This window comes from Phyllobates terribilis, unplaced genomic scaffold (genome assembly GCF_046119375.1).
Source record: "Phyllobates terribilis strain yellow unplaced genomic scaffold, ASM4611937v1 Scaffold_13__5_contigs__length_258822181, whole genome shotgun sequence".
Lineage (NCBI taxonomy): Eukaryota > Metazoa > Chordata > Amphibia > Anura > Dendrobatidae > Phyllobates > Phyllobates terribilis.
Genome location: NW_027362773.1, coordinates 123,329,476 through 123,348,596, shown reverse-complemented (window position 1 = coordinate 123,348,596; position 19,121 = coordinate 123,329,476). Strand labels below are relative to the sequence as shown.

The window sequence follows — 19,121 nt, the reverse complement described above, 5'->3', positions numbered from 1 at the left end:
ATTCCCCCGAAATTATAAGGGGGTTACACAAACACAATTGACGAGGTATTGAGACCACTGGTTTACAATTTGCAGCTTTCACAAATAGAAAAAAAAAAAGATTGGCAAAACTTTAGGTCACCAATGGCTGGATGGCTAGTAATAAATTAGACCCATTGACTGGATGGCTAGTAATAAATTAGACCCATTGGTTGGATGGCTAGTAATAACTTAGACCCAATGGCTGAATCGGTAGTAATAAATTAAACCCAATGGCTGGATATCTAGTGATAAATTAGACCCAATGTCTGGGTGTCTAGTGATCAATGAGACCCAATGTCTGGATGGCAAGTGGTAAATTAGACCCAATGGTTGGATGGCTAACCATAAATTAGACCCAATCTCTGGATGGCTAGTAATAAATTAGACCCAATGGATTGATAACTAGTGATAAATTAGACCCAACGGCTGGATGGCTAATGATAAATTAGACCCAATGGCTGGATAGCTAGTGATAAGTTAGACCCAATTGTTGGATGGCTAGTGATAAATTAGACCCAATCGCTGATGAATTACTTCCACTCCGACAGGGACTATATACAATCTTTGTACAGCAATGCAGAACATAAAGGTTTAGTCATTTCACCACATCACTCTGCATTGCTTAATTTCTGCAGTGTTTGGCAAAACATTTCCCTTGTCCCTGGGTTCCCCCACAGATGGCACCCTATAACTGGGGGTCCATGCAGTGGAATACTATGTGTATGGCTTATAGTCAAAGGAACCTTTTAGGTGTATCTGTTAAGTTCTAACGGTGTTCTGTTCTGAATGGACTGGTAAATCTGAAATCTTTTGTAAATCCCTCAGGTGGATACTGATACCAGACGTGAAATCAATAGATTTCTATATGATTATCCCCAGTCATCCGGCACATCAGACTACTTCATGATATGATCGAAAAATCTTCATGCAGCAAATTTCTGCCCAGTCAGGGCTGCCACCAGGAATTGAAGGGCCCCATACTGGCAAAAATTTTCAGGCCCCCTTAAGTCTTTGCCCAGGCTCCACTGCAGCTCCACCTCCACCCCTCAACCTTCCACAATCCCACCGCCCAGTCTTGGAAAAACTCCACTTCTGTACCGCATCCCCACCAATCACACATTAATAGTTCCCATTGAACACCATATCACACACATAGCCAACAGCTTTTGTTTTGGCCAAAAGATGTTTTAAGCCATAACGACAAGGTAGACTCTTCTGGCCGGGCCCTACTCTACTCTAACCTATTAAACATTTCTTAAAATATTCAATACTTTTTTTAGGTATATTTTTCTTTAAGGGGATGTGTCACATACATTTTTAAAAAATGACCAATAATACCACATACAAGGGACAAATACCATCACACCATGGCCGGACTACATATTACCCCCTCATAGTGACCGAATAATACTACATACAAAGGAGAAATACCACCACACAGTGACCAGACAACATATTACCACCACATAGTGATCTGAATAATACCACATACAAGGAATAAATACCGCCACACTCTGAGCAGATCATATATTACCACCACATAGTGACCGAATAATACCACATACAAGGAACAAATACCACCACCCTGGCCAGATCACATATTACCATCACAGTGAGTGAATACTACATTACTGATCATTAATAAAAAAAAAACCACAATAATAATATTACCATTAGTGCAATTATACACAGGATCTCTGTACATAGTATACAGTGTATAGTGTCCGTGTACAGATAACACACTGACTCCCCAGTGACTTCTCTAGTTGAAGTCCTTCATCTTCGCTTTTATTCTTCATCCATTGCAGAACGCCATCACTTCTTCCAGTCAGGACTCATCTCTGCAGAAAATTACAGTTATCTAGAGCACCACTTCCAGAGCACATTCCCCAATTTTTCCCAACTTCTACACTACACCAGATGAAGAAAAAAAAATTACATAGTGCCGCCCTGCACAGTAACAGGACTCCCCCTCACTGAAAACAGTATCCTCAAAAATAAAATACATCACAGCAGTAATAATATCCCATAATTAGCCCCTACAGTAATAATATCCCACATCCTGGCACCTTTCTGTAATAACTTCTCCCATGTGTCTCATTCCTGGCCCCATGTCTCTCCATCCTGACCCATGTCTCTCCAGTCTGACCCCATGTCTCTCCATCCTACCCACATGTCTCTCCATCCTGCTCCCATCTCATCTCCATTCTGACCCCATGTCATCTAAATTATGATCCCATATCATCTCCATTCTGACCCCATGTTTCTCCACCCTGACCCCATGTTTCTCCATTCTGCCCCCATGTCTCTTTATCCTGCCCCCCATGTCTCTCCATCCTGCCCCATGTCTCTCCATTCTGACCCCATGTCTCTCCATCCTGCCCCCCATGTCTCTCCATCCTGCCTCCATGTCTCTCCATTCTGCCTCCATGTCTCTCCATTCTGACCCCATGTCTCAACATTCTGCCTCCCTGTCTCTCAATTCTGACCCCCATGTCTCTCCATCCTGCCCCATGTCTCTCCATCCTGCCCCCATGTCGTCTCTCCATGCTGCCCCCATGTCTCTCCATCCTGCCCCCCATGTCTCTCCATTCTGACCAATGTCTCTTAATTCCGACCCCATGTCTCTCCATCCTGCCCCCATGTCTCTCCATCCTGCCCCCATGTCTCTCCATTCTGCCCCCATGTCTCTCCATTCTGCCCCCATGTCTCTCCATTCTGACCCCATGTCTCTCCATTCTGACCCCATGTCTCTCCATTCTGACCCCATGTCTCTCCATCCTGACCCCATGTCTCTCCATCCTGACCCCATGTCTCTCCATTCTGACCCCATGTCTCTCCATCCTGCCCCCCATGTCTCTCCATTCTGCCTCCATGTCTCTCCATTCTGACCCCATGTCTCAACATTCTGCCTCCCTGTCTCTCAATTCTGACCCCCATGTCTCTCCATCCTGCCCCATGTCTCTCCATCCTGCCCCATGTCTCTCTATTCTGCCCCCATGTCGTCTCTCCATGCTGCCCCCATGTCGTCTCTCCATGCTGCCCCCATGTCTCTCCATCCTGCCCCCCATGTCTCTCCATTCTGACCAATGTCTCTTAATTCCGACCCCATGTGTCTCCATCCTGCCCCCATGTCTCTCCATCCTGCCCCCACGTCTCTCCATCCTGCCCCCACGTCTCTCCATTCTGCCCCCACGTCTCTCCATTCTGCCCCCACGTCTCTCCATTCTGCCCCCACGTCTCTCCATTCTGCCCCCACGTCATCTCCATTCTGCCCCCACGTCATCTCCATTCTGCCCCCACGTCACCTCCATTCTGACCCCATGTCATCTCCATTCTGCCCCCACGTCACCTCCATTCTGACCCCATGTCATCTCCATTCTGACCCCATGTCATCTCCATTCTGACCCCATGTCATCTCCATTCTGACCCCATGTCATCTCCCATTTTGCCTCCATAGTGCAGCTTTACAAAAAAGTAAAAAAAAAAAAAAAAAAAAGTTTCTACTTACCTGGCCGCCAGTCCAGTGGCATCTCTCCCATATCGATCTGAGGCGCGGACGCCTGCCAGTCACAGGGAGGCAGTGACGTCATAAGCCGGCGACGTGCGCGCCGACATCAGCTGCTGGCCTGTGATTGGCTGGCGGCTGTTAACTATTGCAGTGCGGGAAGACTCCTTAACGACAATAGATTTCAAGTGAACGTGCGTCCGAGGACGCAAGTTCAGTTCGCTGGGGACCGGAGAGTAGAAGCAGAAAGAGGGGGGTCTCGTCCGGGCCCCTCTGTTCACCGGGCCCCTTAAGCTAGTAAGGCCCGATGGCGGCCCTATGTCCAGCTACCCTGAACATTGCACAGAGTGAAAACTCTCATTAGTTGTGTATGGATCAGGCAGAAAACAAATGGCCAGCCACAACTAATACATGGGAACGATGTATCAGCTGACAAGTACGATCCGAGTGTTCATATTACTAACGAGGATTTCACTCATCAACAAAAATCAATCCAATCTGTCTGAAATTTTTGTATGTCTCCATGTTGAAAAGTTTCTATTATTCCAGAGGGGACTGAAAGTGAAAGTGAGTATGAGAACAGAAGTGAGCCGAAATGTTGAAAAGATTCCTTCACCGAGTACGTAAACTGATCCACAGAGTAAAAAATAATGTCTACCTTATATATCATGTACTATGAAATCAGGCAAGCAAGATGCAAAAAATGGCTGTACTAAAATTCACAGATATGATTTATCGTAGCATTGGGTAAAGACAACACTCTGGAGCGATAGCTTGTGTGAAGATTCATGGACAGGATTCCCATGGCTGAGCAGCTGCAGCACCATGTGCGATGCCAAGGAGCGGAGAAAAGTGGTCTCCGGAGACAATAATCAAGGTTTATCATCTTGAAGCCTCTAATCTGGAGAACACTTACTACCCAAATGAGTTACGCCAATAAGATTTTTTTTTAAATTTCTGGTCCTGACTGAGCCTCTTTGTTTTATCAAAGGAATATCTTAATGGTGAATTATAGAAAAATTTCTATCTACATAGATATATATATTTCTCTGGTGCATTATAGAATTTTTTGTTACAACAGTTTGGGGAGGACCTTTCTTCAGCATGGACCATGTAGCACAAATAGTGTGGCCCATATAAATGGTTGAGTTTGGTGTGGAAAAACGCCCAAACCCATCACCCATAAGGCTTAAGAAAGAAAAGGACTGCTAAAGGCAAGACAGCCACCTCTTGTCCCACACCGTTACCTTACTTCTGATAATACTTCTGCGTCTTGATGGACATGAATCCACACGGTTATAGTCTAACTGGTAGTGGACTATCTTCCCAGGAGTGTCAAGACTATTCTAGAACCAAACAAGGAAACTACTCCATGATACTGTTATGTATTTTCCCATGTTATATATTTAAAATTTCACATTTAAAATGTAACTGACGTTTCAGGAGAACTTGCAGCAGGATGTTTGTGTCTGCCGCTAGCTCCTCCCTTCTCCATAGAATCTTATAAGCACCAACTGTCATCTCCTATCTCAATAATGGGAAAACCTGTATTCACTGAAGGCAAATTTTACCCATCAATTGAGAACGAAAGATCAATACAGTAGGAGAAAGAAACAGATTTCTCTGATAAGATACATTACAAAGATGCTAATTTTCTCCCATACTATTGATTTATGGGGAAAAATAAAATGATAGTTAATCTATAAATAATTAGTCATGACACCAGGCCTTAATCCTTGGTAAACTATTAATACGAAAGAAAAGAGCAACATAAGCCTCTTGTGTTACAAGTTAATTACTAAACATACTATTATTAATAACCTGCCCATAAAAAAGTGGAGATGTAAGCCATATCATTATGTAAGATTCCGACTTTCAAGATTCTAGTATAAATTTTGTCATTTTTGAAAGAAGTAATTATATAATTTTGTATGACTAACCTTATGCTTCACATATCACATTCAATAAATGGTGACTCATGGCAAGATACACAGGTAAATTTTGCTAAATGAAAAATATTTTTTACATTTTATAGTGATCTATCAGAACACTGTGATTAGATTATATATATATATATATATATATATATATATGTATATACACACACACACATGCATACACCAATAGTGTTAGGAAGAAGAGGCAAAAATGTTGCGAAGTAAGAATGATTACAAAAATAGAAGTGTTAATAGTTTATTTTTATCAATGAGCAAATGAACAAAATGGAAAGTGAATGAGAGAAATGAAGAGAGAAAACTAAATCAAATCAGTATTTGTTGTGACCGCCCTTTACCTTCAAAACAGCATCAATTCTTCTAGGTACACTTGTACAAAGTTAGGTATTTTGTAGGAATTTAGTCAGGTGTAAGAGTAACCAATTACACCAAACGCAGGGGTCCGACTTAGTGCAGTAGGTGAAGGACACATCATATTCCTTCTCTTCATAATCGGAAGATGTCCAGCAGTGCCATCAGCTCGGAAGTGGCAGTAACCAGTGGGATCCAGCTACATCAATCTACTATTCAAGAAAAGCCTGGCCAGAAGTGGTCTTCATGGAAGAATTGTGACCAAAACTCATACCTTCTGGAAACAAGTGACTAAACTGTGGAACTGAGTTGGGGAACGGAGTTGTATAAAAATGGTGACAGGTTCTCTGGACTGATGAGTCAAAATGGGAAATATTTGGCTGTAACAGGAGTCAGTTTGTTTTAAGACAGGCTGGAGAGCGGTACAATAATGAGTGTCTGCAGGCAACAGTGAAGCATGGTGGAGGGTACTTGCAAGTTTGGGGTTACACGTCAGCAAACGGAGTTGGGGATTTGGTCCGAGTTAATGGTGTTCTCAATGCTGAGAAACACAGGCAGATACTTATCCATCATGTAATACCAACAGGGAGCCGTCTGATTGGCTCCAAAATTATTCAGCAGGAGAACAACCCCAAACATACAATCAATGTCATTAAGAACTATTTTCAGTGTAAAGAAGAACCTGGAAGTGATGATATGGCCTTCATAGAGCCCTGATCTCACATCATGCAGTCTGTCTGGGATTACATAAAGAGATAGAAGAATTTATACAAGCGACATCCACAGAATATCTGTGGTTTGTTCTCCAAGATGATGGGAACAATCTCCCTGCCGAGTTCCTTGAAAAACCATGTACAAGTATACCGAGAAGAATTTATGCTGTTTTGAAAGCAAAGGGCGGTCACTGCAAATATTGTTTCATTATTATTATGTGTGGCTTATATAGCGCCATCATACTCTGCAGCACTTTACAGACACTGTCCCCTTTGGGGCACACAATCTACATTCCCTATCAGTATGTCTTTGGAGTGTGGGAGGAAACCCGGAGAACCCGGAGGAAACCCACGCAAACACGGGGAGAAAATACAAACTCCTTGTAGATGTTGTCTTTGCTCGAATTTGAACCCAGGACCCCAGTGCTGCAAAGCAACAGTGCTAACCACTGAGCCACCGTGCTGCAGATTTGATTTAGATTTCTCTTTTTTCAGTCACTTTATATTTTATTATTTGATAAAAATAAACTTTTAATACTTTAATTTTGGAACGCATTCTTACTTTGCTGTAATTTTTCCCACACCTACCTAAAACTTTTGCACAATACTGTCTATGTTTATTTTTTTTTTATTTTAATTCAGTTACTTTTTTAACCAAAGTGAACAACTGGACTGTAAAACATGTCACTTTATCGACGGAATCACAAAACTTTATACTCTCAGCCATATACCACAACAACAAGCTTCCCCTCCCCATGACAGGACGAGCATTTTCATGATTTTAACACCCATTAATTCGAGTACACTGTCACAACAATGCCTGTGTATTGTGTACCCACCCTATAATTTTTACCTTTCACTGCAGTATCTTCCCCCTCCTGTCTTCTTTTCTCTACTTTTCTCATCAGCTCAGAAGGTGTGATTTGCATTTTCGCCCACAGAAATCAAAGCTCCACTATACACTTTGTTTTTCTCCCAACCCTTTCGCTACTGGAAATACTATATGTTTCCATGTTTAAACAAAAAATTAATCTTCTCAACAATTAATCTCAAATACCACCTACCTTTCTCAAAGTCTTACGCTTGGTCTGGATATCCTCTTCTTCGCTGAAGACTTGGTCACTTTCTTGTGAGGAATAGGCTACTGAGGAGCAGGTGGACGTGCTGGAGATTGACCGGTCCGATTGCCTTATGGACTTTTTCTGCAGCTCTTCCTCTGGCAGTAGATCTACAGGGTTTCGATCCCCTGTGTGGTCATTTTTGTCACCATGTGCAAGAGTTTCTGGTTTACATAAGATATCTCCATGAAGGGGTTGAGTGTCCTTTTGTGCCTCATCAGCCACCACTGATAACTTTTGTAATTCTTCCTCTACAGGCATGAACTTTTGCTTCTCCATTACTCTTGCTCTAGACTGGAAGTTTCACTTGCTGGTCTTTGATCGTTTGTTACTTGCTATTCCTCTTCAATGATCAGCCACAAATGGCTACTTGCTTTTCCATTGGCATGCCCTAAAAAGTCTTCCTCAGGCTCACTCCTCCTATCCATGAGACATCTGCAGAGAGAGAGTTCAACACAAAATGAAAAATTTGTAACAGTAAGATGTTTGCCTTCATAAAATGCATCAAGAGCTGAGAAGCCCTAATGATCTAGACCTAGCACAAGAATTAAGAAATATCAAGGAGCTGAGAAGTACTAAGGAACCAGACAAAATGTATTAAGAGCTGAGAAGCCTTAGGGAACCAGACGTAGCAGAAGAATAAAAAAGTATCAAGAGCTGAGAAGCCCTAGTCAACCAGACCTAACAAAATGTATCAAGAGCTGAGAAGGCCTAGTGAACCAGACCTAACAAAAATGTATCAAGAGCTGAGAAGCCCTAGTGAACCAGACCTAGCACAAGAATGAAGATGTATCAAGGAGCTGAGAAGTACTAAGGAACCAGACAAAATGTATTAAGAGCTGAGAAGCCTTAGGGAACCAGACGTAGCAGAAGAATAAAAAAGTATCAAGAGCTGAGAAGCCCTAGTCAACCAGACCTAACAAAATGTATCAAGAGCTGAGAAGCCCTAGTGAACCAGACCTAGCACAAGAATAAAAAAGTATCAAGAGCTGAGAAGCCCTAGTGAACCAGACGTAACAAAATGTATCAAGAGCTGAGAAGCACTAGTGAACCAGACCTAACAAAATGTATCAAGAGCTGAGAAGCACTAGTGAACCAGACCTAACAAAATGTATCAAGAGTTGAGAAGCCCTAGTGAACCAGATGTAACAAAATGTATCAAGAGCTGAGAAGCCCTTGTGAACCAGACCTAACAAAATGTATCAAGAGCTGAGAAGCCCTAGCGAACCAGACCTAACAAAATGTATCAAGAGTTGAGAAGCCCTAGCGAACCAGACCTAACAAAATGTATCAAGAGCTGAGAAGCCCTAGCGAACCAGACCTAACACAAGAATGAAAAAGTATCAAGAGCTGAGAAGCACTAGCGCAGACATAGCACAAGAATATATTATGCGCAGTATACTTCAAATTTCACGGATTTATTTTCGGCGTGGATTTGAAATCTGTGTCATAGACAAAAAAATCAATAAGTGTCAGGTCACTTTTTGAAACTAAACTCAGAGAAACATTTAAATTGACACTGAATGGGGCTAATTCAAGTGCAAACGGCACATCAGCCTCAGATTTCTTGTAAATCCGCATCAGATTTTTCAATCTCAAATAATTGTCACATGAGCAGAAACTGAGCTCTGATCACCAATGTGAAGTGCAATTCCTGTGCCGTGTGAGCAATAGGACAAATCTTCAGCCTGAACAAACCCAAAGAACTATCTCCACCTTCTCCTGCTTACATGCTAGAGTTTGCAAATGCTTTCACACCAGCTCTCAAACAAGAAATTGAAATGGCACACAATCCCTCCACCCAAAAAAAAATCTTTTTCTTAAAGCATTAGAAATGTCAACCTTCTTATGACACCTTCCGGGACAAAATCTGCTGAAGACAGAGAGAAGACGACTGAAGCCTAAAAGGATGGACCAGAGGAAGTAAGAAAAACAGGAGAGAAGTGCGGCAAAGATAACCGAAAGTAAGGGAGAAAAACAAAGGATCTCAGAAAAGTAGGAAGGGAGTAAGGGAGCACAGATGTTACGAAGAGGAAGGAGAGAGATGGAAAAACAGGCAGGAGGGGTAGAGAGCTGCAAAAATGGAGATCATGCAGGGGGGAAGTAAGTAAAGGTGACAGGGGGTCAAAAATGAGAGTTTAGCACAAAAGTAGCCAAGAGGTCCCAGTACTGTCTGCACTCACCACGCTCCGAGGTGGCATTCTGGGTCAGAGGTCTATATACTTGTTAAAGGACCACATGTCTATCTGCTTTCCCAATCTGCTCTCCCCTCCTCCCTCTCCCCTCAGATATCTTGTTCAATGAGGGTTGGCTTAGGGCCAACGGGAATAGGGAAAGAGAAGGTTCCCACAGAAACACTGCGTGTGTCCTCAGCTACCATGCCAAGCAAGGCAAACCCAGGGATGCCAATCCGGACGAGTCCAGGTACAGGGGCGGAACACTATATATTCATTTAGGAAGAGATGCAGACTATGTGGGTGATAGACTAGACAGCTGCATATTTATAGACAAGGAAAAAAATAGGTAACGCAAGTCTGGCACACACAGAAAGTGATAATTGTAGAAAAACATCTGCCAGTATTCCGCATCGCAAGTGAGAGACAAGAGTCATGGCTTCAACTGGGTTATTCCACTAAACTTTGCCAATGTAAAATAGGAGGAAATCCCAAGATAATTCATTACATAAATACAAAAACAAACAAGTTAAGCATAGGTGGGTCCTCTAAATAATGGTATCGGGGAGCTGGCCATTGAGGAACAAGACAAGGTAGAATTGATCTACTAAATATACTGTCGATTGGCGCTTATTGCAAGCAATTTGTCAGTCTGTATAAGGCCCCCGACGCAGCATTTACACACCCTGAATGCAACAGTTAATAAGCCAATCATTTTATAGCCCCTTTAGACCGGCTGATAGCACTTGTATGTGCACAGAACGATTGGTAATATGATTGTTCCGTGCACATAGACTGTCATTGTTCTTGGCAGCACATCACTGTTTACACAGGACAATATACAGGTGCTTCTCACAAAATTAGAATATCATCAAAAAGTTAATTTATTTCAGTTCTTCAATGCAAAAAGTGAAACTCATATATTATATAGAGTCATTACAAACAGAGTGATCTATTTCAAGTGTTTATTTCTGTTAATGTTGATGATTATGGCTTACAGCCAGTGAAAACACAAAAGTCATTATCTCAGTAAATTAGAATAATTAACAAAAAACACCTGCAAAGGCTTCCTAAGCGTTTAAAAAGGTTCCTTAGTCTGTTTCAGTAGGCTCCACAATCATGGGGAAGAATGCTGACTTGACAGATGTCCAGAAGGCAGTCATTGACACACTCCACAAGGAGGGTAAGCCACAAAACGTCATTGCTAAAGAAGCTGGCTGTTTACAAAGTGCTGTATCCAAGCATATTAATGGAAAGTTGAGTGGAAGGAAAAAGTGTCTGTACTGTCGAAAACAATGATTTTTTTTAGCTAGTATAAAAATAATTTCCCCTGCATTTTGCTCATTCTTCGGGTGATTGACAGCTTGTTTACACTGGCGGATTATAGGTAAACAAGTGTTTCCAGGAATGCTTGTTCCAACTGGGTACACCTTGTCGCGGAGGGATGGTTCTTACACTTTTTTTAGTTAAAATAGTGTTAATTAAGTACCCCATATTATTTACATGGACTATTACTATTTATTCATTTACTTACTACAGGGTATTTGTCCATGTTGTTTTTTATTTGAGGTTCTGCCTGTTAAATGGCCACAGTGGGAATGCACATCAATGCATTGCACTTATACCAACATGCGCTCCGGCTCAATGTTTCTGGTTTTGTTTTAGTTTTTTGTACTTTGTACACACAGGGGCATGGCTTTTGGGCTGTTCATTTTGTGTATATAGCTTTCCATAGCCAGGTGTCTGAGCAGTCGTAACCCAGGTCCTGTTCTGCCCTTATTTATTTCTGCTGACACATAGTGAGGTGAACTACAATAGTTGGGTACCGTCCCGATTGGGTACACCTAAACGTGGTGGGATCAACCCATCTAGGCATGTAGATCACAGGAAGCTGAATAAAAAGATACCTTGATATCAGTGATCAGATGCCTTATTCCAGAGAAATACACATTTTTGTTTATATGCAAATTAGATCTATGGGCCGGACATGGATCTCCATGAGAATCTGCCCCCAGAGATTATTCTATATAAAAGGAGGAGTTACCAGTGTGAGACATGTAGATATGGAGAGCAGACTGTCAGTCATTACATGTTTCACACTGGTAATGCCCCTTTCATTTAGAATAAGCTCTGGAGGCAGATTCTCAGGGAGATCTATGTCCGGCCCATAGATCTTAGCAGCTCATTTACATATTAAGAAAAATGTGGATTTCTCTGGAATAAAACATCAAATCGCAGATATCAAGATATCACTTTATTCAGCTGGCTATGATCTACATGTCCTTATAGACGGCTTAGGAGAGCTGGTCCTACTGACAGATTCCCTTTATTCTTTAATAGCTGCACTCTCACTTTCCCTAATAATGAAGATCTAAAAGGCTTTGGAGTCAGAGCCAGTAGAAATGTTCTAAAATAAGAAAATAATGATTAGTATTTGTTGTTATTATTAGTAGTATTTATTAATCATGCGGTTTGAGACATATTACTTTCATAAGAATTTAGTAAAGTTTAGAAATTTGAATAATTTAAATATATGTTTACATGAAGTACTAATTAATGCACATATGATTTTAATAAACTGTTATAAAAAGTCTAAAGCTGGTAATAAAAAGTATGTTGTAAAGGAAGAATAAACCGAAGGTCTGAGGCTTATAATATAAAGTTCTAATATACTTTTCTTGAAGTTTTCGGAGGGTGACGCAAGCTATACTAGATGAGTGGTAGCTCCATTCCTCTGTATGACATACAGTGGGTACGGAAAGTATTCAGACCCCTTTACATTTTTCACTCTTTGTTTCATTGCAGCCATTTGGTAAATTCTAAAAAGTTCATTTTTTTTCTCATTAAAGTACACTCTGCACCCCATCTTGACTGAAAAAAAAAAACAGAAATGTAGAAATTTTTGCAAATTTATTAAAAAAGAAAAACTGAAATATTGCATGGTCATAAGTATTCAGACCCTTTGCTCAGTATTGAGTAGAAGCCCCCTTTTGAGCTAGTACAGCCATGATTCTTCTTGGGAATGATGCAACAAGTTTTTCACACCTGGATTTGGGGATCCTCTGCCATTCTTCCTTGCAGGTCCTCTCCAGTTCCTTAAGGTTGGATGGTGAACGTTGGTGGACAGCCATTTTCAGGTCTCTCCAGAGATGCTCAATTGGGTTTAGGTCAGGGCTCTAGCTGGGCCAGTCAAGAATGGTCACAGAGTTGTTCTGAAGCCACTCCTCTATTATTTTAGCTGTGTGCTTAGGGTCATTGTCTTGTTGGAAGGTGAACCTTCGGCCAAGTCTGAGGTCCAGAGCACTCTGGAAGAGGTTTTCATCCAGGATATCTCTGTACTTCACCGCATTCATATTTCCTTGAATTGCAACCAGTCGTCCTGTCCCTGCAGCTGAAAAACACCTCCATAGCATGATGCTGCCACCACCATGCTTCACTGTTGGGATTGTATTGGGCAGGTGATGAGCAGTGTCTGGTTTTCTCCACACATACCAGTTAGAATTATCACCAAAAAGTTCTATCTTCGTCTCATCAGACCAGAGAATCTTATTTCTCATAGTCTGGGAGTCCTTCATATGTTTTTGAGCAAACTTTATGCAGGCTTTCATATGTCTTCTACTGAGGAGAGGCTTCCGTCGGGCCACTCTGCCATAAAGGCCTGACTGGTGGAGGGCTGCAGTGATAGTTGACTTTGTGGAACTTTCTCCTATCTCCCTACTGCATCTCTGGAGCTCAGCCACAGTGATCTTGGGGTTCTGCTTTACCTCTCTCACCAAAGCTCTTCTCCCATGATTGCTCAGTTTGGCTGGACGGCCAGGTCTAGGAAGACTTCTGGTGGTCCCAAAATTCTTCCATTTAAGGATTATGGAGACCACTGTGCTCTTAGGAACCTTGAGTAATGCAGAAATTCTTTTGTAACCTTGGCCAGATCTGTGCCTTGCCACAGTTCTGTCTCTGAGCTACTTGGGCACTTCCTTTGAGCTCATGATTTTCATTTGGTCTGACATGCACTGTGAGCTGTGAGGTCTTATATAGACAGATGTGTGCCTTTCCAAATCAAGTCCTATCAGTGTAATTAAACACAGCTGGACTCCAATGAAGGAGTAGAACCATCTCAAGGAGGATCACAAGGAAATGGACAGCATGTGACTTAAATATGAGTGTCTGAGCAAAGGGTCTGAATACTTATGACCATGTGATATTTCAGTTTTTCTTTTTTAATAAATTTGCAAAAGTTTATACATTTCTGTATTTTTCAGTCAAGATGGGGCGCAGAGTGCACATTAATGAGAAAAAAATATGAAATTTTAGAGTTTACCAAATGGCTGCAATGAAACAAAGAGTGAAAAATTTAAAGGGGTCTGAATACTTTCCGTACCCACTGTAGGCTGACAAAGTTCCTTTTGTCCGTTAAGTTCTCCCTTTCTACCATCCTTTCCCTCTCCATCCTTCTAAATTCCATAATACTGCTTTATAAACCATAGTTATGTTCAGATAAGAGTTGTTAGATCCGCTTCGAAATCCAAATCAAAGAATTTTCAAAAGGGTTATATGAAGCAGATCTTGATTTTAAAGAGAATCTGATTCAAAATCCATGTTTAAAAAAACTCCATGTGAACATACCCTAAGTGTAAAGTGTACCTGCTTTTGGGATTTTAAAGCCTGCAGGATCTCAATTCATTGTGCAGAATTCATTGTGAACTTTCTCCCTTTGCAATGCATTGGGTGAAAATCTCAATAAAATCCATGATAGAATGTGCATGTAAAATGCAGATTTTGATGCAGAAAATGCTGCGGAAAAGCCACATCAAATCCACTAAGTGTGCAGGTCCCCAAATTCAGGAATCCCAAACACAAAACTAACTAAGAGTAGTTACATTTTTGGATACTCGTGATTCTCCCCCTTTGCCTTCTATCTTACTACAATGCTGTAATTGAAGTCCATTGTCATACTATATTATTCTTTTCGACCTACATTTATGTTCTTTAGCTGGCCTGTTACTATTGGATAAAGCTTTATATTTTATGGGAGTTTCTTGGTTATCCAGGGATCTGACTGTTGGGACCCCAGAGATCCTAAGAACAAGAATCCAAACCCATGAGACCACACATTGTATTCTGCTTTCTTCGTCAGTTCCATAAACAATGAACGGAGTGGAGTTTGAGCATCCTCAGCTCCGCATCATTCAAGATGTGGAACCCTGTTCGCCTGATTCCGGACCCCCTTTCTCAGGATTCCTGGTGATCCCGTGGATCAGACCTTCAGTAAACAATAAGTTATCCCTTATAAAATGCATAGAGGATAAAATGCAATTCTGGGAATAAATATTTACAAGAAATACTGTTACCAAAGTGCTGATAGAAGTATCAAAATGTTTCTTGAAGATACACTAGACAAATCCATGGTCGTGACTTTAGATGTTTTTCAGCACTTCCAGGTTGAAATGGTTAAAAATAGGGACACATCGAGTGTGCCAAACCGAGCAGCAAATGTACAAAAAAAAGAAAAAAGGACTTAAATTATTAATGAGATATTCTGATGAGTAGTGAAATCACATTTGATGGATGAAACAACTTTGTTATTAATGGTGTAAATGCACATTCCCATTCCCCAGTACATCTCTGCATGTAAATCACACGGGGGAGGTCGGGACCCTTGTTATCACCTATTCTAGACACATTTGCTGTAGATAAGAGTACAGCAAGGATTTTTTTTATTAAATTCTGATAATCTGGTATTTGTTTTCCAGCACAGAACTGCATAGTAATCTGAACATACATTGAGTTCGTTCAGTGATTTTACGTTCTTAGTTTTTATGACATTTTCCATAATTTAGGTATGGTCATCCATCTATATACCTGTATTCCTGATCTGAGCGACAGCTGTGACCATGACACACAGAGATAACAAAACCCCACTGCAATCTAAATATGTATTAATATGCAGGATTATAATAATCTGGAAAATTACCTACAGATTAATGCAAATTCACTGACATTTCCCCATTGGAAACTGCATCCCTAGTGACACATGTAATACAGAGCCTGAGATTTATAAATATCTGAAGTTACATATGTTTCTGGTTCATGTCACGTATGTTCCACGCTCTACAAATAATCGTACTCAATAGGGGGTCAGCGCCACAATCAATCAATGCACCAAAATGCAGGAGTTGTGTCCACTCTGTTATTAGAATGCCGGACAATGACATGTTTGGTAAACAAAGAAACTAAAACATTGTGACAATGTGACATAATTATGTCCAACCTGGATCATGTGATGGTTTGGACTTTCAAACAAATGGGCAGAGACTTTGAGTTAATGAGGCTCATGAACAGTGTTGGGGGGAGCAAAAATTAAGATTGCACAAACATCATCTGCCTAAAGTCTAATTTGGTGTTCTGAAAGTTCCAGCAAATCTTTTCTTTTTGCCATGTCAGTCAGTGCCACATCGGCATGAAACACTTATCAATCTAAAGTAAAAGAGTAAACAGCTGATGTAAGTGTCGTCCTGTGATACAAATCATATACAGATAATAATGACCAACCTTGCAGTCACTGAGGAGTCCATGTGTTAAAGGGGTATTCCCGTCTCCAAGATCCTATCTCACTATATAGTAGATGTAATAATTATAATATTAGCAAATACCTCCAATTAGAAATGTAGTATAGTTCTTCTGATTTGCCATGTTGCTTACCCCATGTTTAGGGCATTGCTGCAGGTTAGGTATCCATGGGTGCAACCACTAACAACTAACTGTCACTGTATGAGTGGTCGTAACTATGGATACCTAAGCTATTGCAATACTCTGCACATGGGGGTAAGCAACATGGCTAATCAGAAGAACAATACATTTCTAATTGGAGGTATTTGCTAATATTATTACTATTATTACACCTACTACATATAGGGATAGGATATTGGAGATGGGAATACCCCTTTACGTCTGCTGGATTGATGGACAGATAGATAGATGAATAGATAGATAGATAGATGAATAGATACAATTTAGGGACTTGCGCAGGCAATTCCCCAGATCTGAGCCTATGAATATGCAGAATTTCGGTTCTTCCACTACTTAAGACCATTCCCCACACTTACTTCCCCTCTTCATCACTTACAGCTGATAACACTATCAGACCCCACTGCTTGTGACTTGTGGGGGCATCTGTGACTTTACTTTTGCTCACTTTTTGTATGAGAAAGGCTCAGCAGACCTTCTACAGTTTCACCTGATTATTAGGTCAATTGTCGCATCATCAATGCACAATGCAGAGTGTGACCCGAGTCCTACAAATCTCCATAACACAAGCTCCCAGTTCTAACCCTGCCAGGCTATGCCAACTGTGCCAGCTTCCAACTATCCAGACAGAGCCCAATCTGCCTCCTGCCTGCTTCTAATAGGTTTCCTGCAGACACAATTTGCAGAAATAATAAGTTGCATTTCCTGCTGTCAGTACCGGCCATTGCGCCCAGCAGCTGTGCCGGCAGCACCGGGCTGTGCAGCTTACCCGTTCAGCACCGTCCTGTGATCCTCCAGTCCCGGAGCTCTGATGACATTTTTATGTGAAGACAAAGGGGCGGGGAGACAATAGGAGAAGGGCCAGGGGCGGCGCTGCCGAGCGTGCCGGCTCCAGCGGGGAATGTGGCCGACTGCTGCCCTCTGCTGGAGCATCTACGAACCGCATCCTGCTTTCAGTGCTAAAATAAGAAGGCTTGCACCTCCAACCGTCCCCTCCAAAAAAAAGAAAGAAACATAAAATGGCTTTGCTTTTGATTATTCTTCATCGCCTTCCAAAAGTTTAAAACTCTTTTTATGGAAGTTGTACTTTTTATTATTACTATTTACGAGTCAATACAACTTTCTGATCCCTTTTCATTCCATTTTTGGAGGGAGGATGGGGGGCAAAGTGACCTTAAAACAGCGTTTTTTTTTCGCCATATGGGATAGTTATTATATTTTACCAGTTTGGACTGTTAAAAGTATGTTCATTTATTTTATTAGTATTATTTTAGATTTTATATGAAAGGGGTGATATGAGCTTTTATATTTTTTATGTTTCAAATATATTTCAGGTTTGTTTTTGTTTTTTTACACTTTTCATTTGTTCCCCGATGGGATTTGAACTTGCGATCGCGTGGTCGCTTCTACAATATACAGCAATAAAGTAGTCTAATAATGTAGTACTGTCTGTGGTGTATAGTAAAATTACTTTTTTCCTACTAAACCCATCCACAGGCATCACAGGTGTATAAATATACCACATAAAGGGGTCCTCAGTGGACCCCCTCCCCTGGCTGCCATCAAAATGCTATCGCTGTGATCATATTGAGGGGGGTCTGCTAGACAAGGGACATCTTCATGATTGACAACTGCATCTAAGAGGTCAAAACTGCTGTGATCAGTTAGGCTCAGATGTCGGCTGTATAATACAGCTTACACCTGGACCAGATTCAGCTTCTGAGCCTGCTGCGAGCTGCCATGCCATTTACATTCATGTTCTTAAGATAGGGAGGTGGGATCCACATTTATCAGACTTGAATTTCATATCCTAAATAAATATACACCCTTAAAGAGGACCTGTCACCAGGTCAAAAGTGACCAGTTTTGCTATTGTTTTATCCCAGCTGCCCCTCTGACTAAAATCCTTTTTTTTTTTTTAAATCCCCCGAATGGTTCCAGAAATATGGGACTTTATACCTAATTATTTCTGTCTTTACCAAGAAGGCGTGGCTTATAGGATGCTAAAGACACGCCCCTGAGGATCCTGCTGTAGGCTTAAAATGACATCACTGCATTGCGCCATTTGTGCCGGCCCACACTATCTGTGGGTTAGAAGAATCAATGCCCAGGTCATTGGAGGATCAGGATTTGGGGAGCTTGATTTTTGTCATAATATTTTTAATGGTCTCCTTTGACATGGAAAAAAAATACACCATACATCATACGCCACACTTCCCCACAAAAATGGAATAAAAAGTGATCAAAACATCACATGTATCCCAAAATTATATTATGTAAATTACAAAAAAAAAAAACAAGCCCCTTACATCTCCGTCAACAGAAAAATGTAAATGTTACAGGTCTCAAAACATGCAATTTTTCTTTTTAATTTTCTATTTTATTTTATTTTTTTTTTAATTAATCCATACCAGTTTGGTATGGCCGTAATAGCACTGACCTAAAAAAAAACCTGTAAAATGAAAACCCCAAAAAACAAAGCTGGAATTGAATTTTTTTCACCATTTCACCACATTTGGATTTTTTTTTTCATTTTC

General features: G+C 41.0%; 1 protein-coding gene across 4 annotated transcripts in view; it reads right to left on the bottom strand.

Moving 5' to 3' along the window:
- Positions 1-17,477, bottom strand: part of LOC141174008 (inositol-trisphosphate 3-kinase B-like) — a 60,420-nt gene extending 42,943 nt beyond the window's left edge. Inside the window, exons 1-2 of one of the 4 annotated variants that reach the window (XM_073658590.1) lie at positions 17,354-17,477; positions 7,613-8,101 (exon numbers count right to left, since the gene is read on the bottom strand). In XM_073658590.1, coding sequence (XP_073514691.1) covers positions 7,613-7,945 — 333 coding nt within the window. In that variant the 5' untranslated portion in view covers positions 7,946-8,101; positions 17,354-17,477. Of the gene's footprint in view, positions 1-7,612; positions 8,102-9,508; positions 9,643-9,836; positions 9,991-17,353 lie in introns of those variants that run through there. The other 3 variants (XM_073658591.1, XM_073658593.1, XM_073658592.1) reach the window with 3 other exon arrangements.
- Positions 17,478-19,121: the final 1,644 nt, after the last annotated feature.